The 26,036-nt window shown below is 41.0% G+C and overlaps 2 protein-coding genes across 4 annotated transcripts in view; one reads left to right on the top strand and one right to left on the bottom strand.

Moving 5' to 3' along the window:
• The window catches only part of rsrc1 (arginine/serine-rich coiled-coil 1), a 110,787-nt gene extending 95,866 nt beyond the window's left edge, over positions 1–14,921 (bottom strand). The window contains exons 1-3 of one of the 2 annotated variants that reach the window (XM_029447199.1): positions 14,791–14,921; positions 14,070–14,270; positions 10,745–10,867 (exon numbers count right to left, since the gene is read on the bottom strand). In XM_029447199.1, the coding sequence (XP_029303059.1) occupies positions 10,745–10,867; positions 14,070–14,254 (308 nt within the window). In that variant the 5' untranslated portion in view covers positions 14,255–14,270; positions 14,791–14,921. Of the gene's footprint in view, positions 1–10,744; positions 10,868–14,069; positions 14,271–14,378; positions 14,570–14,790 lie in introns of those variants that run through there. The other variant, XM_029447200.1, reaches the window with a different exon arrangement.
• Positions 14,922–17,308: 2,387 nt separating this feature from the next.
• Positions 17,309–25,129, top strand: shox2 (shox homeobox 2). Of its 2 annotated transcripts, none has more exons than XM_029445612.1 (5): positions 17,309–17,861; positions 19,583–19,791; positions 22,157–22,214; positions 22,529–22,617; positions 23,580–25,129. In XM_029445612.1, the coding sequence occupies exons 1-5, from the start codon at positions 17,606–17,608 to the stop codon at positions 23,835–23,837; spliced, it is 870 nt and encodes a 289-aa protein (XP_029301472.1). In that variant the 5' UTR covers positions 17,309–17,605; the 3' UTR covers positions 23,838–25,129. The 2 variants fall into 2 exon arrangements, with proteins under 2 accessions (XP_029301472.1, XP_029301470.1); XM_029445610.1 differs by having other exon boundaries at positions 17,311–17,861; positions 23,544–25,129.
• Positions 25,130–26,036: the final 907 nt, after the last annotated feature.

The following is a 26,036-nucleotide window of genomic DNA, read 5'->3' on the forward strand; positions in this document are numbered from 1 at the left end:
GAGAGGACAGAGCAGACAGCCGTGCTTCACATCAAGCTGGCTCCAATTAGCAGGTGTGCTCTCAGCCGCTCGCTCTCCCTCTCTCTCTGGTCAGGGAAGATGTATTTTTCTGCCTTTTATACGCATGTATTTATGAAGTGGTAGGAGATCTGAGGGCCCTTAGCATAACAGCCTTTTATTGTTTAAATGTGGACTGCTCGGCCCCGTGTGCTTAAGTGATTTAGGAACCTCACAACTCCGGTATAAGAAAAATCATAAACGCTGAGACAAACCATGTGGGTGGACTGTAAAAGGCACCGAGGAACGGGCCGACAAAAAGCAGACACACATTCCACTACTAAAGGGAAACTACACTTAATTAAACACCCAAGACACAACTGGAATAGCGCCCTGTAAAAAAACTATTAGTTTCCCCTCTTCAGTGGAATAACATAAAGTTGTCTTCTGACAGAACAGAGGCTTGCCTCATAAAGAAGTTTCTAAAAATCTTTTTTCTTTTTTAAGAACTGCTGTCAAGATTGAACAAGGAGATTGAGCGAGAGAGAGACAAATGCAGAAAAAGAGATCAAGGAATGAATAGAAAGAGAAAACACTCCAGCCTCTCAGGGAATATAAAGCCTCTCCCCTCCACTACATCTGTCGCTTCTCATGGTCTACATGTCCCATGCACAGAGACAGAAGTAGCGGATTTTACCTCCTTTTACTAATCACGTTAGGGATATTTGTGAAGCATAGCAACAGCTGACACAACGACCCGTTTTGTAAACAATAAATACAGAAACGTATAGTTCTTTTCTGCCAACCAATCTCTGAACAATGTCAGAATAAACTCTGCATGAATGAGTTACATTTCACGGGATGACGTTAAATTGGAAGCTGCATAAATCTTTTACAACATCGCAAGTTATTGCTGATGCAGGTCAAGTTCAATATAATTAAAATAATAAAATAAATAATTATAATAATAAAAAACAATTAAAATACATTTCTATTTTATATCTGTATAAACACTTTTAATCTTTAGTAGGAATGGCAACCGTTTGATTTGCTCTGCGCTGCTGTGAGCAGGATTCAAATGATGCCACATGTTCCAGTGATGGCATTAATGTCACTACACATCTGCACAAGCACACGAGAGACAGGGGGCACACTTTGTTATCCCTCTTTTTCCCGAGTGTCAATATCCCACAGAGTTTACAGAGAAATCTGGCAAAATTCCACTTTAACAAAACTGTTGACTGCATTTAAAATAATTACATTTTTCCTGCTTTGATTTCGAGCCAAATTCTCGACGTGGAGTTCTCTGTTCAACCAGTCACAGAAGTGTTCTGCTCTTTGTTCAGCCAATCATACGACAGTTGGCCACGTATCCTTTGGGCGATCCATCTATCTCCACTTCCTCCTCATGTCCTCGACTCTGCCAAAACCCGGATGGATAGACAGAACCAAAAAGGAAGACAAATTTCAAATAGAAAAACTCATGCGCATGCTGAGAAAGTGTTTCATTACTTTCAAAAAGATTGTCAAGGTTTCAGTCAAGGCGGCACATGATCCTCGTTTCATTTCTCTACCATTCTCTCTCATTTTTCTATTCTTTTTCCACAAATAAATTACTAAACGTGAGTGAAACCACATGCTTGTGTGTGTACGTCAGTGTGTGTGTGTGTTTGTGCGGTTCTTTTGCTTGTCCAAAGTGAACTGACAAGTGCAGGCAGTGGTTCCATTAGCTGGCAATTTGCTCTCAAGTTGTCCGGGAGGGAGAGGAGGAATGAAGGAGTGTTTTTTGGCAGGACAACGCACATGGCTCTGCTTAGGACGAGTTAAGAGAGGTGCTCACACACATAATCCTATAGGCCATCATTCAAACACTCTCGTAACACATACACTCTCAAACATGCAAGGTCTTACATGTGAATATGACACGGCCCAAATGGAGATCAATGCCTCAAATAATGAAAATGTAAATCTATTGTAAACATGCAAATATTTACATTGATAAGTGTGTGCTTAAAATGCAACACTAAGTATCAGTCTGAATATGACTGTGCCAGCATATAGTAAAGACCAACTATATAGTCCCAGAGAAGGATGGTGTCCATATGGTTTGAGCCTGAGCATAAGTAGAGTACAAGGTAAACACGCCTGACTGAGGTTTGTCCATGCATGCTCTCTTAGCAAGGGTCTCTACGGACTGGCTCAAAAGCTGGCCACTAAATCACACACAGCACATAAACATACCTCCCTCTCTCTCTGTGTGTGTGTGTGTGTGTGTGTGTGTGTGTGTGTGTGTGTGTGTGTGTGTGTAGCATGTCTAAGAGTGAAAAGAAGAACTGTGGACAGACGGTGGCGTTTATCTGTGCATAAATTAAGAGCAGAAGCTCTTAATTAAAAGGGGGGAAAATAAGCATAGATGAAATAAAACTTTGCTAATCGGCTACTTGGCAAGGTGACCTCCGAGTGCACCAGGCGCCATTCTAGGACCCGAAGTCCTGCTGGGCGAGTGGCACAAGGGGCAATGTGCAGGTCCGGCTATGAGCAGCAGGCAACTGGTAGAGCGCCCCTCCTCTTCACTCTCTCTCTCTTACTCTATGTATCACTGTCTCTCTATCTCTCTCTCTCTCTTCCCCTCCTTCTCCACCCAGAGCGTTATTAGACCCAGGGCTCCGCTGCGGCTCCAAACAGCTCAATGACAACACACAGGGCCTGCCAATTAGAAATAATTAGACAGTCATTTCAGTGGCAAGTCTTTTTAAGTGCATATATAACGATGCAATGATGCTTATTAGCCGGCCTGAGCCGGCGAGGACCAGGGCCTCAAACGCTTTGGTGCTGGAGAAAATAATTATGCCAGTGATCACAAAGCGAGCTGCACATCTCTGTACTTCACCTCCACGCGTTTCAAAAATCCACTTCATTAGCTCCCGTAATTAATCCTCCATTAATTGCAGGAAAAGCCCAGTTTACCTCCCTTCGTTTCTAATTATCATCTTATAAATAGTTATGGTTCTAATTAATGTGTTCATTAGGCAGGATATTTCTCTCAAAGCCTCGCTTGGAGCCAAAGGTCCGGCTCAGCTCTCTCTGAAGCCTAACCAGCCAGAAGGTGAGGCCATCCTGCCTGCATTTGCTTTTATTTTACTACATTCAACCTCCTAATTGGCATTTAAAACCCAATTTGGAAGAACTTCAAGAAGCTTAAATAGGAGAGAGAGACAGAGAGAAGGCAGGAAGGGAAGAGAGAGAGATATATTTGGTGTTCATTTTCCTATGCCAGAGCTAAAAACGTTTCTGTCTCCGTCTTTCTCTTGGTCTGGCCAGACGGATGAGGCTTTTCACTGATATAAAGTGAACACAATGAGGGCTGATTGCATGTATTAGTCTTTGGCATTATTGAGGTTTTATTTGCAAAACATTGCATGTGTGTCTCTAAAGAAATAACAGTGGGAGTGTCATACTTGTACTGAGTTTCAATCATCAAACAGACAAATTTTGTCTTTCGTACATATAAAGTAACTAGTCTGCTCTCTATGATGCTTAAATTAAATCACAAAGATTTGCGTCCATTCAAACGGCTTTCAAAAAAGAAAATTACCCAGAGCTCTCAATGATTAGAGCTGTAAACATCTTTTAAATTCCAAAATTATAATAACGTGAATAATGTATACTGTAATAATAATTTAGTTAGTTAGTTAGTTCATTTATGAAGTTATTTTGGGAACACTGAATCATACATCTTCAAATATTTATGTGCTAATTATTGAAAAATAAGGCAAATTAAATTTGCAAATTGTAATTATTTTGCAAATACACATCTCATTATCTGGTACATTCATTTTTATTTATGAGTCAGAACATTAAATACTACTTTTGCTACTTATGTCCATCTCTCTTGGGCACTACGAGTGGCCATCTGATAAAACATGTTATGAAGAACAAGAAACAAAACAAAAATGACACCACAGTTTAAGGTCCCTCTGAAAGAAAACGTGTTTCATCTTCACCTCCATACTTAAATATGACAAACAACAGAAAGGAAAGATACAAATAGCTAGAAAAGAAAAGCTGTTACCTTTCATTAAACCATATTCAGATTACCTGGGGGACTAAGAGCTTCACTATGTGCATTTAACACCTATCAATTTAACCAGTTACTTTTTCTGGATGGTAGGAAAATATGCACAGGTGACTTTGCACGCCTTTGATCTTTGCATGTATCCTGTGTAATGTAACTAAATAGTAATGAGGGTTTCCATATATTACCAGAATGACTTTTCTTTACGCCATAATAATGAGATTGATGAACTCTTGAGTGTGAATGGTCTTTCCTATTTTTCTCATTTTACCACAAATCAGTGTGCTTAAGTGATTTCTGACGCACTGATCAGGCAGCTGATGCCCGACACATTTCTCCTTCACATAATGTCTAAAAGCACAACAACTACCTTTCCAGTCAAGGCCATATAACATAACAGGCTCTTTATTTGTCATTACTCTCAGTTTGTTTAACAGATGGATAGAAAGAGAAAGGGGACAACCCTTTGATGTTAAACTAGTCTTTGTTTGGGACCATTGGACGAACTCCCTCATTTGATCGTCTATGTGAAAGGACTGGTGTGATGCCTTTTGTGAGGTGAATTTTGTGTGTGTGTGTTACACAGTGCAGATTCTACAGCTAGGTTGCTACCCAGGGGAGTGGACTAGTGTGTTGTGAGCCTGCAGGATGGAGGGGTGCGGTGGGGGGGGGGGGGGGGTTTGGCTTGGCAGAAGTGAGGGGTGAGGGGGGTGGGGGGGTTTTCCTCTGGCAGAAGAGGGGAACACTGCTTGCGGCGAGGCGCGGATGAAAGAGGCTGTCTGTGTCAGTCACTTATTCCTCCCTTTGGTAAATAAAGGTTTCTGACAACAAAGCCGAGCAGCGCTTGACTGGCCTTTACAGGAGATAAATAAAAAAAGACAACACAGAGAAAGAGAGTAAGACAGAGAGAGAAAGAGAGAGATACACAACAACAAACGCGTTCAGATCTCACGACTGGAAGCATGTTGATTTTTATGGAGTAGAGAAGACGCAGCCGAACTAAACCAGGTCATCTATCAGTTTAAATCAACACTTTGCAAGTCCGGTAATAGGGGAAGAAGGAAGAAAGGGCTGAATGTCATCCTGTGAAAGGGAGAGAAGAAAAGATGTTGAGAGTCCATGGGATAACAGACAGACGGTGGAAAAACAGCCAGGAGCCTGCTCTGAAATTCCAGTATTGTCTACTCTCGACTACCTGAGACCACTATAAAACTGTGAGAACACTAAGTGAGATGCTGCAACTTAAAGAAGAAAAAGGATTTAGGGTTTGTTCGCATTCATCCGCATCTTATTTCCTATCCATCAGCACCACCATTCGGGCCTTATGGTTCTCTCATAATGGCAAGAGCTCAGCGGTTTGTTGAGGAAACCAGATTTCACTTGTCATGTCCTCAAAACACACTCAGGGCCGTTTCCCTTATGAAGCCAGTGACACCCAAAGCCACCTGCTACATCACACAGCCTAAAAACTGTGTGAATAAATATATGTTGGACGCAAATACTCAGAACAATTTCCACCCTATCACCTGACAGGGGAATTGCTGATCCAGATGCAATGAAAAGAAAGCTGGGAGGCCACTCTGCTCACCCACAATAAAGTTCCTGATTTTCCTCCACCTCTGTGTTTTTGCACTCGACTGCCCTACCTTCGCTTTCCTCCCCCTCTAAGACCTTTCCACTCCTCCCTTCAGTTCCTCACCTCCGCCCTCCCGGTTCCCAAGTCGCCTGGATGACCTTGCGCGCGCTCTATGTCGGTGCTACGCAGGAAAAGCTATCTAGCAGATGTACGACACCTCATCTCATACAAGGGAAAATTGCTGTGTGAAATAAATACCAGGCCATCGCTCAACCCTGGCACGCACACATGCGCACACACACGAGCACGTGTACGCGCACACACACACACACACACACACACACACACACACACACACACACACCTGGAGTCCTTCTGTGATCTCCAGTGCAGAAAGCTTACCTCATGTCATGAAACTAAAACATCTAGATTACCTCGTTCTAGAAGCGGCAGGACAGGGTGGCCTAGCGGTTGTCTCATAACCAGAAGACCAAGGCAATGATACTAGCTAGCTCTGGGTGCTGCTCTTTAATCAACCCTGACCCCTGACCTCTCTGAAGGAGGACAGCAGAATGTGCCTAATAATTATTATTATTATTATTATTACATCCTATGTTTCTTGTCAGCCTTAATGCAGGAGACCAGATTTAAGACCTAATCAGAAACTCTAGGAGATAAACCTGGAGGCGCCAGGAATAATAACTATTGATTTTTACACCAATAGAAAGCGTTATGTCACAACTCCAGCTTGGACTTACAGTAACCATAGAAAGCCATATGTTTTTACTTTTAAAATGCTGCCCCTGTGGGCGCCAGGGTAGCTCACCTGGTAGAGCGGGCGCCCCATGTAAGGCCGACCCGTAGCCCTTTGCTGCAAGTTGTCCCCTCTCTCTCTCTCCCTTTCATGTCTATTTTTGGCTGCAATATCAAATGACTAAAGAAAGTCAGAAAAATAACCTTACATTTTTTTTTACAAAAATGCTGCCCAAAGTCTTGGCCCGACCCGTGTCCGACCCACAGTCCTTTCCCCTTGCTCTAACTAAGCACCAGTTCTAAACTCATCCCGGACTCTGTGGCTCCAGGGTGGCTGAGATAATCTTGACTCTGGTCTGCTATATTCAAGCATGGTGGGTGGTGCGTTTAGCTCGCTATCTATCTCCTCTAGGGGAGAGACAGATAATTAGAGGTCTCACTCTCTCTTTAGTCATGACAGCAGCTCAGTGATGAAGCCGCTCCAGTGTTAGTGGGGCTAAATCCTGACGCTAGCACTCTGCCCTGCTAACTCAACACACCCATGAAATATTAATGAGAAAACTGTAACCATTTGTGTGCGTGTGTGCCCTGCAGTATATGCTCACCTATGCGAGTGCATGCACACGTGTGACTATCCACCAATGAATGAAATGTTCAGCTTCTCTTTGATGGGTCAAGTGGTAGATTTGTCACACCTGCCATTCCACCATGTCTTCTAACCGAGCATCTACAGCGAAGCGTTAAGTGAATGAAGAACTGACAGAATGACTGACTGAGCCACACACATTTAACCCCTGCTGTGGACGGCCATAAAAGCGCAGCGCTACACCGCTCCGCCGAGCTCACCTAAAGACGTGCCTGTGATCCGACTGTGATGAGAGGCTGCGTCGGCTTTGTTGGACTTGGTACACATCAGATCACTGTACGCTGCTGCTGCCATGCTCCACTCTGCTCTCCCCCAGTGGACTAGGGGTGTGCATTCACGCAAATCTGCACATACATGCATACGCTCAATCAACCTCACACATGCTGACTGACTGACTGACTGACTCTCTCTCACACACACACACACACACACACACACACACACACACACACACACACACACACACACACACACACACACACACACACACACACACACACACACACACACACACACACACACACACACACACACACACACACACACACACACAGAGATATGCCTGCTCACATCAAAGAGAATAAACATTAATGGCAAATAGGTAATCTGCTCCTCTTGTCTGTTTTACATTTCAGGGCAAGATTGACTGCCTCTGGGGGACCTGGCCCTTCTCTGATTGAGGGCAGGAACAAAAAACAAAAAAAGGAGAAAGTGAGCGAGAGGAGAGAAGGAGGAAGCAACAATAGATGGTAAACACATGATAGAGCATTATTCTTATATCATGCATCTCTTTATTTTTTATTTATACATGAGAGATTGAAAAGAAGGTAATAATATCCCCTCCCTTCAACCCACGACGGCCTCACTATGGTCCTAATCTTCTCCCCTGCAATATTCTGATGCAGACGTTATTATTCTCATTTCTTCTGAATAATATCCCTCTCTCGGGCCTATCCGTTCTCCCTACTGATGCTCGCTTTTGTCTCTCCTGTTCATTTTCATCCTTCAGGATCTTCTCCGCTCTCTCCCTCTCCTGCACTAACAACCTATTCTCTGCACACTTTTCCATTCTCTTCTAACTTCTCGTCTCTCCAGTCGGTGCACTCGGCCTCTTCTTGCTTCTCTCTTTCATATTCTGAAGGTGGTGCCGGGTTGGCGTGGCTGGGGTGGGGGTGGCGGGCGGCACCTCATATCCTATCTGCGTATCAATCATGAGGTCCTGTCCACACAATCCTCCTCTGATCCATCAGCCAACCTCTCAGCCAGCCTCATCCAGACACACATACACCACTGACTAATGGCAGGGCACCTGTGCACACCAACCTGCTTTCATTCCACAACCACAGTGGATGCAGAATGCGCAGTGTCCCACATCTGAGCTGTACAGGATTATAATATTACAGTCGCTCCTAATAATGCAAGAAATACTCACGTGAATATGCACATGTCAAATACCCCTCTCGATTGTTTTCTCATTAATCATTTGGCCTAGAAAATGTCAGAAAAGAGCGAAAAAAAGTCCAAATGTACCTCTTGAAAAAAGCTTATTGTTACAAATAATACTCTAAAACCCAAAGAGATTCAGTTTACTCTCAAACAACAGAAAGAAAAGCACCATATCCTCACATCTGAGGAGCTGAAACTGCAAAAACTCATTTGTTTTTGCTTTTGAAACAATTATCAAAAATTGTTGCTGATAATTTGTTTGTCGTTCGACAAATTAATTAGTCAACTATTCATTTCAGCTTTAGTCCCATTAATTACATGATGCACCAAACTGTCCACTGGATTGTTTAAAGATAAAAACAAGAGCACACATGTGGCTGCCAATGGCAAAGTTTCACAGACACAAATTGCAGCTGCCATCACATAACTGCATTAATTCATCATCAATGCCATCATTCTGCACATCCCCACCTCCAACACCGCCTCCACCTCGTAAAACCCCACCACACACTCCCACCAACACCAGCCCAACCCACCTGCTCCTCGCTCACCGCTAAGCCGATTACACAACGCAACCCTCCTAATCACAGTACAGCGTTTGTAAACACCGATGTCATCGACTGTAGTTCTAAATCTCCCAAATCCCTTCCACCCTTCATCTCGCACCACACCAGTAATGCCATTTTCGACTGATGTTTTAATCACCAGAGCCTCTGTGAGTGACTGCCACTGTACCACAGAGAGAATGGAGACAATGTGTGAAAACAAATTCTCTCCATAAATGGTTTCAGTTCGCAGTGCAACACAGGAATTTGTTGCTTGTTCTAAAGCCACAAAATGTTCTGCGAGCATTAGGTTGGAGAGTTGAAGTGTGGTATCTTTTTACGGCGCCATCAACCACTCTTATGTCAAAACGTCTCTGTTGCATCATCCATTCATGCTGACACCTCAGTAATGAAGATATTAAAACTCTTTTTCCTTTGTGATTAAAATGATCTCTGCTCTCCCCCACAGCCATACACAAGTAAACAAAGGGCCTTGCTGGCGCATATATTATGACAACCTTTTCTTCAATTGCGCGTCTGTGCATGTTTTTATGTGTGTGACAATGTGTGTGTCCCTGTGTGTGTGAGGGATTTAAAAACAGCACAGTTTACTGGTTCATTAGCACCAGATTAGCTATGCTAATGACATGGAGCACCACACACAGAGACGTTTCCTTTATGTTTCTGAAAGGGATACACGATTGACTATGACTGTGTCTGTGCGTCTGTGTGTGTGTGTGTGTGTGTGTGTGTGTGTGTGTGTGTGTGTGTGTGTGTGGTGCAGGTGTGTACACATTTGTCTTGCATGAATAAGTTAGTGTAGTCCGCTCCACCAATAATAATTCAACAAAATTATGTATTAGGTAATGATGTTTTAATTGCATTAATGAGTGAAAAGAGAGCTGCTGCCAGAAGAGATTCGTGAAGGATTGAACTGGTGTTGCATTATGACCTGATGTCTCCGTTTCATTAATATACACACAGTAAGACAGATAGTCAGGGCAAACTGGGACACGAGTACATGCACACGCAGCAAACTAATCCAGACCAAAGGCACAAGTTTCCATGTGGCTCCATCTGATGACATAAGACATAAATATGAAACGATGTGTTTGTTTACACTGAAGTAAACTTCCAAAAGTCTTATTGCTTTTTTAATAAGAAAAGTCTGCAATGGCTATCCACATACTGATTGGTAATACAAACACCCAAAGAGCACTTCAAGACAAACTTTTTTTTTTTGTGACTCCTGAAGGATGTCGCCATCACTCAACACTCCTTCTCTTCAGGTATTATATACTTCGTCTTATAACATAAAACATATTGCATTATTTTTTAGCTTATTTTTAACTTCTATTTAGTTTTGTTTTACTATTTTTTAAATCATATGTGAGTATCACATACAGTATGCAAGTCTTTTAATCTTGGCCTTTGTCTTTTTTAAAGCAATTTGAATTCATTTGTTAAATACAAATAATATTGCCGTGCCTTGTTAAAAATATTGTTAAATAAATCAGGATTAATCTTAACAAGATTGCGAGTAAAATGACAAACTTTAGGTTCTATAGTCGGACTTAGCAAATGTGTGTGTGTGTGTGTGTGTGTGTGTGTGTGTGTGTGTGTGTGTGTGTGTGTGTGTGTGTGTGTGTGTGTGTGTGTGTGTGTGTGTGTGTGTGTGTGTGTGTGTGTGTGTGTGTGTGAGTGACCTCTTGTCCTGGCTGCGTGACCTGTGTGAGCGGTGGCTCCTCCCTTTGTCTCTCTCTGCGCTGCGACTCCGCCTCTTGCGAGATGAACTGTGGGACGAACTGCTGCTTGATCGTCTTCTTCTCCTGGAAGACCGAAAACATACAAATTCAATCAATTATGGGCAGAATCCTTCAACCGAAACATCAATCAGACAGCAGACAGCAGGGTTGTGGACAATTAATAATTGGGGGATTTTGTCAGCAACAGTGGATTTTAAAAGAGCACCATGTGAATTTGTTCTGAATGTCCAAATGTGGTTCATGGAGAAAAAATAAATCTCGATTTTTTATTAATAATTAGATTTTTTATTACCATGGTGATTCAGCTTCAGTGTATAGTAGGGCTGCAAAATATATTGTTTTTGTTATTGTCATCTTGCGCAATAAACACATTGCAAAAGCCTCCGAGTTACTGAGTTACATTTTAAAGTGCAGTTTTCTACTGATACTCTCTTTCAACTTACTCACAGAATGTTTTTATTTTATTTTTTTATCAGTCTTTGTGCTCAGTTCAAAGTTCAATAAAACATGTTTATAGATCAAATTTACTTTCATTTATTTTTATCTACAAAAAACTTTAGCAGTATACTGAAAGTAGCAGAAAGGCAGAACCGAATAAACTGAGATCCTTTTATTTATCGCAAGTATTATCGTTATCGCGACAAAAAGCTAAATCTAACACTTCACATGATCTCCCTCCTCACTTCATCCTGATGTTCCACCCTGCCACAACAAGCACCATTGCTTTTGTTCCGTTCACCATCATCTGAAATTATTCCTCCTCCTGCACAAGTGAATACTGTATTCCTAGTTTGTTTCGCTGTTTATTTCAAGAGCAAATATGTCCAAGTGTCCAAGACAACCTCACCTACTATGAGCAGCACTGACGGCTACTTTGCATTAATGAACAAACACGCTCGTCTACGGCCGAGAGCAGCAGAGCCATGCAGGCTGCCCTACAGTTCCTCCACAGGGGCCCTTTGGTGCTCTGCTGCTCTTTAATGTGGCTGCAACAGTGTGTGTAGCGTCTATTTTCCAAACACCACTCACACCGCGTTCCTATTGATATCATGTAGCAGGAGACATTTATGGGGAGAATGTAAATGCAGGAATCCCTCTCTTCTACTGCGCAAACAGTTTGAGCAAAATTCATTATTTAAAATCTTTTTCTTTTTTCACCAAAGCCAAAAATACCCAAATCTTTTTAGCGCACACAGAAAAAACACATACACGGTCCTATGGGAGCTCTACAAGATAGAGGAGAAGAGAAGGGAAAGGAAAGCAATTCAAATAACACAGAGTCTGAACTATCAAACTGGATTTGTACCACTTAGAGCAGTGCAGGAAAGATCCATTAGTATTCCAAAGGCTGGATCCCATGAGCGGGGCATTATGAAATAACTTCCACAGCCCTCGTACAACCACTTCACACATTACACAGAAGAAACACACAGTAGTCAGCGGAGGGGTTTTGGAAGGTGGCGTAAGCTCTTAGAAGCCTGCGCGAATGTAACGTATTAAAAACATAATGGCTCAAACACATGGGAGTGGGAAGCAGCGGTTAACAACACAGAAACCTTTCACATGAATACAACACCTAGCAAGTTGGATTTCATGTCTCTTGTTCACTCACACTTTTTCCCAGTCTTGCTCACGCTTTGCATCTCACACACACATAGCCATGGACACAGTTACTGTCTTTGCGCAGACATGTTAATTATGTGGTCATGATGTCACCAGCTAAGAGCATAAGCACTCTTCTGTTTTACCACATGTGAGGTCTCTTTACACTGTTTGTATGTATGCAGGTTAAAAGTGCCACAGAATGTGTGTCCTCTTTCATATGAGCCTATTTAAGGAACTACTTTCACACAGACGCACACACAAGGTCTTGGTTAATTGATCAAAGCATATGGCTAATAGATGAGGGACTGTGGCCCCTGGGTTTACACTGCCCACCCAGCCCCATCCCGTACAGACAGGCAATGACTTCCAATCAGCAGTAATGGACCTTGACCAAGCCTCATAAATAATTACTATCAACTGGCCTTGTCTGAACAGCCACACACAGCCAGTGGCAGCTGGGGATGGATGGAGGAGGCCAGGTCCAGCCACTTGTAAAGATATCTGATTATTGCTGAACCTCCCCCTTCCTCTGAAACAGCCAAATAACAAAGTGTAGTATTTTAGAAACATGAGGAGAAGCTTATAAAACAGGTATAAGCTAGTAACCTTCATATGTTGTTTATTTTCTGAGACTAGACGCCATTTTTAAACAGCCACGTCTAATCGAAACGTTTTGCCGTTTCATCTAATAAATGACATATAGACAAAACACAAAATTAAAAGTATTAAAAGTAATATTTGCACTTTTTAAACTAGTGATCGTTCACATTTACACAGTTGGAATTCCAACTAAAATTGGACTGTTGCATTTCATATGTGGGTCATTTTAGCAGAGTCCTAATCTGGCATCACTGTCCACAGTCTCATGTGAATCCTTACAGAGACATCCAGAAAGGTATCTTCAACTATCCAGAGCAAGGACCAAAACTAACAATATTAGACAGCCTCTGATTCTGAAAGCAGCATTTGTTTAAATTGATGGTAAATGAGGTTAACATGCCAACAACAAAGCAAACTTTTCTGGTATTTAACATTTGTTCTGTGATCTCCGTTTAAAATTAAGTTCCTGCATGTTGAGGAAAACACTGAATTATAAAAGAAATCCAAACTACTGAGTATGCGAGTTATTTCTTAGTAAAGGCATCTCTCCCTTTACCCACATGGGTTTACCATAGGAATGCACACATGTGTTTGGAAGCCATAACAACAAATTAACCATTATCTTCTCATCGAGACAGTCACATACATGCGTGTGACACAAAATGACTTTTTCATATCACAGTAGAATAAAGCACAGGTGTAAATGAAAAGAAATGATGGTTGAATTCCATTTAGCGGCTTCAGTTTGAGGATCCTGTTATTGTGCACCTGTCCCACAGTCACACTTTCACAGGCTTACTTTAATAGAACATGCCCATCGTTAATGTTATTAGTAACACCTGTGCTTCACTTCTGCAACCACAGAGAAGATGAGCCATTTAAATCAGGAGCTGGGCTGCTGGGAAACTTAGGATGTGCTAAAGCTTTGCACAAGAGCAGTGCCCCTGCAGATGAAACGCAGTCTGTCATGCTTAAAGACACTTCAGCAGGACCGTCACCTACCCAGTCCTCACCCCTTCTACCTCTAACTACAGAAGAAAAGCTTGTTATACACTCTCACCTCCTGTCTTTGTCTTTGTCTCTTGAACGAGAACGACTCTGGCGAGTGGACCTTCGACTCCGGCTGCTGACCACTTTGCTGTTGGAGGATGAAGACGAGGAGGAAGAGGAAGATGACCGGCGACGCTGTTTTCTCTTCCTCCTGCTCCGGTTGTCATCCTCACTATCAGACGAGCGCCGACCCATGCTGGCTGACTGTCAGCTGGAATAACACACACGAGTGGTGTTACTTGCTGATGAGCTATCTCTCATTTTTTAGCAAGACGTTTATTAAAATCACAACACACAGTATTGACGTGCACACACTTACAGTACATTTCTCTACACATCTTATACAACATGTTGTATTAATGTATCCACGAAGGTCTAGTAAGGGATTTGGCTGTGTAGCTAGATGCATAGATAGATGTAGCTTAGCTTATCAAAACCACGGAGGGACGTAACAGCTTTGTAATATAAACCACCGTTAGAGCTTTAACAACACTGTTGTCACACATGCCGTAAATATAAAAGTGATAGAATAAAAATATGTTTTCTGTGGAGGTTAGCTAGCAGGCTAGCTGTGCTAACTCCACTAACTGCGAGTACTTGTTTTGGTTGAAGGCTTCGAGCCGCTTAACAGTAACCATGTCTTACACTGTAGTCAGTGGACGTTACACTAAAGACAAAAGAGTAGCAAAATAAACAATAAGTTACATTGAAATGAAAATCCCGCTCCTCACCTTTAAATCGTTTGTGAAGCTCCACAACTCAGCCATGCACTGCTCAGGAGACTCTACTCGTCAAACCGGAAAGCATCGATCAAATCCAGGCAGAAGAATCAAACGCAGAGCAATCGACTGAAGGATTCTGGTATCATCATGGGTTTGAATTAGGGGGTTAAAGATTTGCTCTAAATTATATATTCAGCCTTACATGTTACTGCAGCATGGTTTGTTGTTGCTACTGTAAGTAGCCTATAGTCTAATGCAATTCACAATTAATATTAATATAAGTCAACATTAACATAGCTTGATTGTATTTATTTAACGGTGCATCTTGATTTAGGGAGCCTACAGGTAAAGACGTATATTTCCGTTATTGCATGACTGACGTAGTCTATGTGAGGGCAAATAAAAGGAATACAATGTGAATTAACATTTTTGGATGTTTGCTTATTCCAGCAGGGCCACTTTTGATACTCTTCATAAATCTAGAAATATGAGTTCAATTAATGCTTATCAGCAACATATCTCCTTCACTTTTAATCGTTATAATGTACCACTATCTGCCTTTTTTTATTAAGTCTGCAGTTAATTGAACATGTTCAAAATGAATATGGCTATAAAGTTTATTTATGTGGGCTATATCAACAGTCTTGGCTTCATGATCCGTTTTGATCTGACAATATCCACACAAGCACACAACAAATTAGAACATAAGAAAATGCATGTATGCGTTGAAGGTCTGTGAATGATCATTTGTATGAGGTCATCATCTCAGATAATAAGGTTTTACGTCAGCATATAGACAGAGAGCCGCAAGGGCAGACAGAGCACACAAATAATTTCCATTAGCCTAAAGTTGAACAATGAATTATTTCATGAAATTCAGAAAAACACATAACAGCACTGAAGGTGAAACGACCACTCTCTCACTGACACTATGAATGAATCAATAGCACAATAATATAGGAATGGCTGATAGAAACGAGTCAATGGGGTTTTCGATGCAAATAGATACAAGAGGCTGCTTATCTGCGATTAGGAATTCACCCTGCTTTCAGATGCAGCAGGAATAATAGTAATTAATGCCTAAGGTTCAAGATGAAGCATTGTTAATATTTAATTAGGGGAATTGTTAGAGCCCTTGTGTGGAAATAAAGGGCTTTGTATAGATTATCAATAAACACGCTTAATTTTGCACCAAATACATCCGGACGTTTTCAAAATCCCGCTGTATCCTGTTTCTTGTATGCCTCTCTGTTTCCTCCTCTTCTCACTTAATTGCTCTCTCTCCGCGGCGCTTCACTTACATTCACTGCAAGTCAACCATTGTTTATTTATTTTTGCAAATATAGGCAATCATTTCAGCGGGAAAAAGCGAGTTGAAAACGTTAATTAGTGAGCCCAATGGCAACGCATCGCGAGAGGCATTATAATTAAACGTTTAGCTGCTATTTAACATCCTAATGGCTTAAAAAGTCCACTGAGAATGAATATTAGGCGATATAGTCTCACTAATGATGACAATTTAAAATACATAATTGCTGTTTAGAAACATAAAGCAACGCTGTACATTAAATGATTTGTCTTACAGGGTCCACAAACTTTCATGTCAGGCTTATAATCACACATTTTAACAATCTATACTTTCATGCATGGGCAATAACATTAATACAATATGATAATAATAGTAATACTAATAATATTAATAATACATGTGGTTATTATTAATAATATTATTAATAATAATTTCGTTCATGATTATTGTTAGAATATCAAATTAGGCCTCTAACCACCTCATTTATCATATTATAACACTTTGTACATTTTTAAAATCGTATTTCAATTTTTTCCTTGGCTGTGAATTTCTGTTTTATTAAAAGCGACAACGTGGAATTATAAAAACACGTCGAAAATGTCTGGATAAATGTGCCAGGCCTAAAGCCAACTGTATGCAACTGGGGGTTGAAGCCAAATATGTTCACTTGAGCTTCCTCTAAAAGCTCCTTGTATTAAGTCGTCGTTGCTGCTCCTCTCGGCATCCCAGCTGGTCTGCTTTTTTTCCTTTATCTCTTTTCTCTCCGTGTCACCGTTGTGACTTATTTTTCCCCCAGATCACAGAGATATACTGAGGAAGGACTCCTCATCTATGTGCTTCCCCCTCTCGCTCTCTCTCTCTTGTCATTTTCAGATTTTTTTAAGCCACACCCCTGCAGAGAGAGAGAGCGAGTGAGAGAGAGAGAGCGAGAGAGAGAGAGCGCGAGAGAGAGAGAGAGAGCGAGAGAGAGAGAGAGAGAGAGAGAGAGAGATCCATGACCATCTCCCGGGTGTTTAAAAACTAACTCAGGACAATAGCAGCGAATGAGCGCTTAATTAAATTAATTAGTCCTTCTTGTCAATCTCGGATTAATGGCCAATAGCGACGGTGCTGCTTAATGTTTTTTTTTTTAACTCTTCTTCTCTGTCTCTCTCCCTCTCCCATATCAGTGAAGGGGAAGGGGGGGCTCATCCCGGCATCCTGAGGGGAGGTAATTTGCACGGATCAAGGGGGCAAGGCGCCGCAAAGTATAAATACTGTGACTTCAATAGAGGATCACCAGCAGGTTCCCAACTCCGCTACCAAAGGAGGGAGGAATTGGCTGAGAAGATATATTCTTTATATATTTTTTACCTTCTTCCAGAGTTGGCAGCATCATCTCGTAGGCTATCATTTTCAAGGGGTCGACTTTAAAACGAGCCACACCATTGATGTCTTAAGCTGTCGTGGAGCAAAGGGAGAGAGAGTGTGAGTGTGTGTGGTGATTTTTTTTTTAAAAGAGGAGTAAAGGCAGTGATGGAAGAGCTCACCGCTTTCGTGTCTAAGTCTTTCGATCAGAAAGTGAAGGAGAAGAAGGAAGTGATAACCTACAGGGAGGTGTTGGAGACCGGGTCGACGCGAGCAGGGAGCAGGGAGTCTTTAACCGCGGAGCCAGGGAGCCGAGAGGAGGCTGCAGCCGTCACCCGGAACGGTGCGCTCTCGCCGGGCAGGGAAACGGACATGCTCGGCCCGGAAAGAATCAGGGACGCCGGGAGCCCCAAACTCATAGACGGTAGGACCTCTATGGTGTACTGTAGGCTGCACAGTCTGTATCTATGGGATGTCTAGAGGATTTATAGACTTATAGAGAAGTATTCTAGTCTAGAGAGGCGAATCCAAAAGCGAACAATGATCATAACCACGTTATTATTTGATAAATACAATTCAAACATATGTTTAGAATCATGATTATGTTCCAAGCTGATTTTAGCTTAATAGCCGGTGTAAGTTACAGGATGATCGAGATCTATAAGAAGGGAAACCATTCACTGGTGCTTTCTGAAAGTATATTTTATGCTTCTTCATGTTAGTCGTTTGTTGTATGCACCATTATTGCTAATAATATATTGCATCCTAATATGATGCTTGCAGATTAATAATGTCTTGCTGTGGTACAGTTTTAAAAAGTTTCATTATTCATTATAAAAGGCCTATACCCGAACTTATATTAAACAACAAGGCCTCCTGTGGGACACTTATATTCTATTATAATATGACATGACTTAAGCCCGATGTCCTGCTTTTATTTTCACAAGTTTATGAAAGTACCATAGGTGCATTGTAGTCCTTGATTTGCCTTAAGTTTTCAAAAACGCCAACTTCAGATAGAATCCTTGTAACAATAGGTTATATTAATTAATTAATTACATAAGCGTCATTGATTGTCAGTTATGTCAGAGCTCCTTAGATATATTTTATATATAACAGCAATGTTTCAAATAAAAGAAGGCACATCAAACACCTGACATGCAGACATCACTGCACATGAAAGGTGGCAATCAAGTCCTGTCATATCTGCAGTCACTCGGTGCACAGATGTCTGTTTTCAGGTGTGAAAGCACATCAGGTGCGATAGTAGATAGCTTGAATACATATGTGATTATCGCATATTAAAAAATATTAAATAAATAGTAGGTGTAGGAATTATTTTTTGTGGTTGTCCTCAATGTTTTTTATTTATTTTATATAATTGCAAAACGAAAATAATAGCAAATAAAAAAATCGGGGATTTAAGACAGCATCAAATTCTACTTGGCAAAAACGTAATTAAATATAAAGAATTGCTTTTGTGTTAAATGCTTCCAAATCGACGAATTCCAATTGTGTTAAAATCATTTATATTTGTACATTTTTAAGAAAAAGTGAAGCAGCTGTTCACTGTGTCTTCTATGAGACCTGGACAAAATGATACAACACACAGGACAGGATATTTTAGAGTTGGGTGGCTTGTAAAAATGACATCTGTTCGTCATGGGCAGCGTGGTTAAAAGCGGAACTGCGACAAGCATGTATCAGACATCCAACAGTGGGCACAGCGTTGCATATTTATAAGTAATTAATAATTAAAGAGCTTTATGTAGCCCTACAAAACATCCGAGGTCTGATAGCTCTGTGATATTTGAGGGCTGGAAGGGCATGTCTTTCTTTCTTTCTTATCATCTAGGTTTTATTTCAATTGGTGTAGGTCGATAGTCTTCTCTGTACGCGATTTCATTTGTTCTACCCTTTTAATATGGGGTACAGTTTGCACACCCGTTATTGTGGCTCTTTATATTACTATATGAAAGACTATCAGTATATGTTATAAGTTACGTGATTTCTAAGAGAATGAAGCTTACTAAACGATTTCATAAATAATGTGAGGATGAAGGCCAATGATGAGCACACATTGGAGGTCACAGTGCAGCTCCGTGATGATGATGTCTCCCTCTCTTCTCGTCTGCACCAACACAGGCAACACGGACGTGAAAGAAAGGAAAGAGGACTCGAAACCTTTAGAGGACGAGGCACAGACTAAAATCAAACAGAGGAGAAGTCGGACTAACTTCACATTAGAGCAGCTCAACGAGCTGGAGCGGCTCTTCGACGAGACCCACTACCCGGACGCCTTCATGCGGGAGGAGCTTAGCCAGCGACTGGGACTGTCGGAGGCCCGAGTACAGGTAGGAAAAGTCCTTTTAATTATAATAATATTGAAGCACTATTAAGACGTATTTGGTTAGAAAAAGTGACACGTTGATGGGCCTTAAAATGTAAGAAAATTATCTTTTAACAAAAGGAGGAAAATTAAATATTGTTATTATCATTAACAACATAACCATAGCAGTGTGCGTATATGTGTATGCTACATGTGTCAATACAATGGTCGAATAAGTGACCATCATGCTTAAACTGAAATAATAATTTCAATAATATATAAAAAGAAAAAACTAATAATAATATTCATAAAAATAATAATAACAATGATCATAATAATAGCTTAACAATAACAACAACAGCAATAGAAGAAGAAATCAATAATAAGAAAAGCACATATTTTTCACATATTCTCTCTTTTTCCAGGAGGGATTTTAATAATATCTTCACTTTAATTTGTGTTATGGTAAGCTTGATATCACGCATAAACAGCAGAGCATGATAACATTTTGTTTTATGGAGCTTCTAAATGTAGAAGATGCACATGCACAGACAAACACTTACTACAGTAGGCCTGAATGTGTGAAACCTGCAAAGACCCCCATGGGGCTGAGTTTAACAAGATTTTAAAGAAGGAAGAAACAGAGTTCACCATCAAAATGTCATTTCCCCCCCCCCCCCCCATAATTTTCTGATTCGATTTTTTTTCACTCAGCTTGTTTTGATTATTTAATGTGTGTTAATTGTCTCAATTAGGCAGTTGTTTGTATCACGAGAGTCGTTTTAATCTTTATTGTCCAAATCCAGTGAGACAAATAAGCCTACAAATATTTGCCTTCAGTTTCTGGGTGTATGTTACCAAGACCTTGTTTGTCAGAGATGCTGTCGTTTTTCATGGGGACAGACCATCTGCGCAGAAACCCAGTAAGGCTTCAGCCAGTCATGGGGAGGGGGGGGCTCACCCATGCCTTGTGTAACGGGAGCAGGGGGACAATGAACATATAGACAACTCCTTTCATCTGATTTATCAAAACCCTATAATATCTTATTCCAGACTCTATTATCCCGTATACCCCGGCTCAGGGGAGGACTGGGCATTTGTCTCCATATTGAATATGGCGGTCGCAGTGGAAAAAATAAATCATAAAACGGGCCCAAAAGACCCCCATCCCAAACTCACCCTTCACCCCCCCCCCCCCCAAAAAAAAAGTTAAAGCCAGCTTTTTGCAGTGCTCTCCCGGCCTGAACTGGAATCTCACCAATAAGGCGTATTGTATCCCGAACAAGGAGCACAGCTCGGGGATTTGCATAAATTATGTATTATTTTCTACCCAAATCAAGAGCAGCTCTCTCCCTCTTTCTCTCGGTTAGACTATTATATCTTTCTTTTCTTTCTTTTTTTTTACCAGTTGCGTACACAGACCACACATTTATTTAGATTTGAAAAAAACATATGCCTCAATCAATACCAGCAGAGCATTTGCTTTCATCATAGCGATAAATTATAGCTGAAATGTGCACAGAAGGACTTCCGATTGACATATACTGTGGTCAATAAATGAAGCCAGCTGACATCCAAATCAATATGATATTTCAATCATGCTTTCACTGTGTGTATATGAACCTAATGTAAGGGAGATTTCAGATTGACATATTGTATTGTGGTCTAATTTAGCCAGAGTTTTGTTCAGATTCAAAGCAGATTATCATAGAAATAAAGCGTTTAATCTGTGTTCCAAGGCGTTTCTCTGAAATTGACGCTTGTGGATTTCGACAGAAGGAAACAGAGAAGTAAGCTGTCTTTGAAGCGGGTTTATTTTGTGCAAGTGTGTGTTATGGCGGTGATTAGACAAAACTGCGAGGCATTTAAGCGTTTCTCTGACATGGATTCTCTGCAGATAAGGGTAATTAATTTCAGCGGTCATTTAATGAGAGGGAGATGGAAAGAGAAAGAGGGAGATGCTCTCAGATCGCCTTGCTCTGATGTCCAAAACCGTAATAGCATGGCTGCTATTCGATATCTGAGAGTCCATTGAACTCTTCGGGGACACTAATCTATAGAAAGATGAAACCACCGCTGACAAGGCTTATTTATTATAGTCCAATAGTGCTGCACATTTCCAACAAGGGTGTTTCTATTCTCCTAATAAGGTTCTGCTGTCCCTCTTTTCGTAGGTTTACTAGTATCCATTTTCAGCTCCAACCCCCCACTCTCCCTTGTTGTAGACTAAATGTAATAATTCAAATTTGGGGTTAAGCAGTGCCATTAATATTTCAGTGCTCCTCGGGGATATTGTTTTTCTACGGTTGTTGTCACTTTGAGAAGAATTACACATGGCCTCACAAGCAGCTGCCAATCAGTAGGTCTCTAATTAATTTCTGTCCCTGCAGGTTTGGTTCCAGAATAGAAGAGCCAAATGCAGAAAGCAGGAGAACCAGTTACATAAAGGTACGCTTTTATCCTGCATGCTCACACAAAACTATATTTCTATTATTTTCTATTGTATTCTATTGTATTCTAGGGCAACTGCACACTCAAATGCATGCAGCATCTTTAATCTTTACGCACTGTTACTCTTTGGGACGTGGTTTCATATTCACTTAATTAAGCCATCAAAAGCACTGTGATTTCTTTAGTGTTTGTTTATTTTGGACGTTATTAAAGTTATTTCGACTACTGCTCGTTATTCAGTCCTACAGTTTACTTCTTTGTGGTTTTTGAATATTCTCCTTACAATTAGGCTATCATCTGTGCTTTTGCAGGAGTCCTGATTGGAGCAGCGAATCAGTTTGAAGCTTGTCGTGTAGCGCCATATGTCAACGTGGGGGCTTTACGGATGCCATTCCAACAGGCAAGTTACTTTGAAGCGTCTCGTCTTAAAACAAGACCAATCCCCGGACTGCTGTCTTGGCACAGGCTTTACCCAAGTGCTATGCAGAGACTCCAGTTCCAATGTAGGGGGTAACTAAACTCTTATTACCACACTGACAAAAAATCTGTGCCAACACAGCGTAGCCTGTACAACCATAATTGGAAAATGTCCTCTATTGTTTTAATACTCATTTTATATTCCTATTTTACTGGAGCAAGCAAATATATTAGTAGACTTAGTACTTCAGAGTGTACAATAGACCGCCACCAAGGCCAGGATTTCAGAACTTTTTTATACCTCACACAAAAGTACAATTTACATTTATAGTACATGGTTGGATTTGTTTGTTTGATTTAAAACTGTGCATATGTGTCTGTTGAACAGTATAGTGGTGAAAGTCTGGACAGATTAGAAAAATGATGTACATCATTTATATTACATTACATTTCAGTGTTATGTAACATTACAGTCCAGTCCTCACTTTGAGCACTGCTGGTCAGCTCTGGGTTTATTCTCTTGTACGCAAAGGCCCAATATTCCCAAAGGCAATAACAGTTTGATTTTATATTAGATTTCATGCTATTGATGTCCAAATAAAAAGTCAAATTTTATCTTTGATACACAAGGGTTGCAGTAGTCAATAATGTCGCTAGAACTATTTGGCATTCAGTGATATTGCTCAATGGCACTTCGGGAGAAAAGCTCGGGAGATTTAACCCTGAAGTCCAGTTGAATGATGACTTATTTAACCACTAGTTCACCCTGCCTCCTTTGAGTACTATACCGTTATTAGTTGAACCACATTTACAACAATGACACTAGTGAAATGACCCTTCTCACAACCCACTGCAAAGTTAACGCATGTTCTCCCCCTTCTCTCCCCATCCGTGCGTCTCGTCCCGTAGGATAGTCATTGCAACGTGCCGCCCTTCTCCTTTCAGGTGCAGGCGCAACTGCAGCTGGACAGCGCCGTAGCTCACGCTCAGCACCACCTGCACTCTCACCTGGCAGCGCACGCACCCTACATGATGTTCCCCGCGCCGCCGTTCGGGCTGCCCCTGGCGACGCTCGCGGCCGAGTCTGCCTCCGCAGCCTCCGTTGTGGCTGCCGCTGCCGCCGCCAAGAACACCAGCAAGAACTCCAGCATCGCCGACCTGAGACTGAAGGCCAAAAAGCACACGGCCGCACTGGGACTGTGACGCCAGGGAGACTGGTGGACACGAGGCGCTCACGCGCCATCTGCCACGTCCTCGCGACTGAGAGACACTGAATTTAAACGCTTACAAAGTGAATTAATCCAAGAACAAAGTGAGAAAAAATTATCCAAGGACGATATTTATGTTTTGTTTTTTAAATGAAGGACGGCGAGTGTAACTATAAAAATATAGGCTATTTATGAGACAAAGAAAAGACAATTAAAAAAGAGACTGTGACGTGGATAGCCTACACAGATGTGATAATTGGACGCCGAATAAAGTGGCGGATGGGATGGATAGCAAGGCTACGCAGGGCCCTTCTCTGCAGCCACATGGCTGAGGAGGGCGGCGGGACACCCCGAGGAGGAGGAGGAGGATGCAGCTGGGATGGTCGATACTTTGTCAAACAAGGCGGACCATTCTGCAGTTGTTCTGTTTTAATATTATATTATTATTGTTATGATTTCATTTTGAACCTAGAGGCTGGCCTCGTTATAAAACACTTTCTCTGTAAAAGGACAGAGCGGGGATTCTTTGACAAAACAGAGACAAAAAAATGACAATTTTCGAAGTGTTTCTCCCTCTTCTGTTTCTTGTCCAAAATTCAAAATGCCCAAGCAGTGTTTGCATGAGTTTGTCTTCACGGATGACGTGATGTGAGCCATCTCTCCTCCCTACTTTCTCTCTCTCTCTCTCTCCCTCTTTCCTCCCCACTCTGAGGAAGGGTAATTCTCACTTGAATGTTTGGCCTATATTTGACCTTGTTTGGACCTCCTCTGGTAAAGGTGAAACTATAGGCAACACACCAGAAATGTGAGATTATAATATATGTGTAGGCTATGCTGAACTTTTTGTCAGGATAACCCGATCTAGTGTCCATATAAGGTGGTGATTTGTCCCCTTTTTAAAGGAGCATTATGTCATCTTATAACACAGTGAACACACGAACAAATGACAGTTACACAAGGACTGTATGCGAATCGGTACGGGCACGTGTAAAATATGTTTATACACAAGAAACATGCATTATTTTTATTATTTAGTGGCTTTATGAATGCCTTGTGGGGAATTTGATCATTTTGTATTTTACTTTATTTCCGTGTATTAAAAAAATCATGTGCTTTCTGTATGTAATTTTGATGTTTTTATAACAGTGAAAGTGAACTTACCTGAGGCACAGGTTTCTAAAAAAAAGAATACTCATGAAATTGTTTTACTTTTTCCATCACATGTGAAACGTGAATCCACCTAAACAAAATGTTTTTCGTTCCTATAATAAATTAACTAAAGTTTCTTTAATGAGTTGACATTATTTTTACATTCTTAATTGGCCTTTAGCTAAATTATTATTATTGTTATTATTATTGCTGCCGCTAGACCTTTGAGGGCAATAGATCTTTAATAATTCATGCCTGTAGCTATAGGTCTTTTGATAACGTCACAGTTGTGACAGGCCCGTTTAGTCAGGAACATGGGTGTCTGTTGCTGCTCCTATGCCAAACTGATGCATTATTCATAATTTGGTTATGGAGCGTTTGGAGAGGAGGACTGGCAATTTCCAGTACAAGCTAGAAAAACTGGCAGATAAAGGATAAAGAGAAAGGGGCCGATCAGTGGCTGAAAGATAAAGTTTTGCAGCACTTGAAATGCACACAATTATATAAAATAACAGGGTGCTCATTTAGATTCTTGCAATAGTTAAATAAACTAACCCCAACAGCCTATTAATTATATAAAGAAAAAATGCATTTAAATGTAATTATATCCGCAGTGTGTTTGTTGTATCAGTTTGCACATAGAAGCCTAATTGTCTAAATTATATCCAAGTTTTTTTTTCACAAGCAACATTTCAGATATTGTGAGTAATACACATGCTTTTGCATAAAATAATATAGGTTAATGTTATTCGATGTAATTCCAATTGCGAATCCCCGTGATCCGTCTTGAATCTGGCCTCTTGCCCATCTTCACTGAATTAAAATGTTGCCGGTTTATGTGTCATGACCTTAAGTTTGGGATTATGCATAAAAAACACAGGCAGCTCACACAAAAAAACAAAGCCAAAGTCTTTGTAAAAATCATTTATTACCGCCTGCCTCACTTGACTTACAAATTTGCCTGATTCATTTCCTGACATCTTAACCGCCTCTTATTGAACATTTAATAAACACCTGACACGGGAGCCTATAATTATAGGAATCC

Source organism: Cottoperca gobio, chromosome 13 (genome assembly GCF_900634415.1).
Source record: "Cottoperca gobio chromosome 13, fCotGob3.1, whole genome shotgun sequence".
Lineage (NCBI taxonomy): Eukaryota > Metazoa > Chordata > Actinopteri > Perciformes > Bovichtidae > Cottoperca > Cottoperca gobio.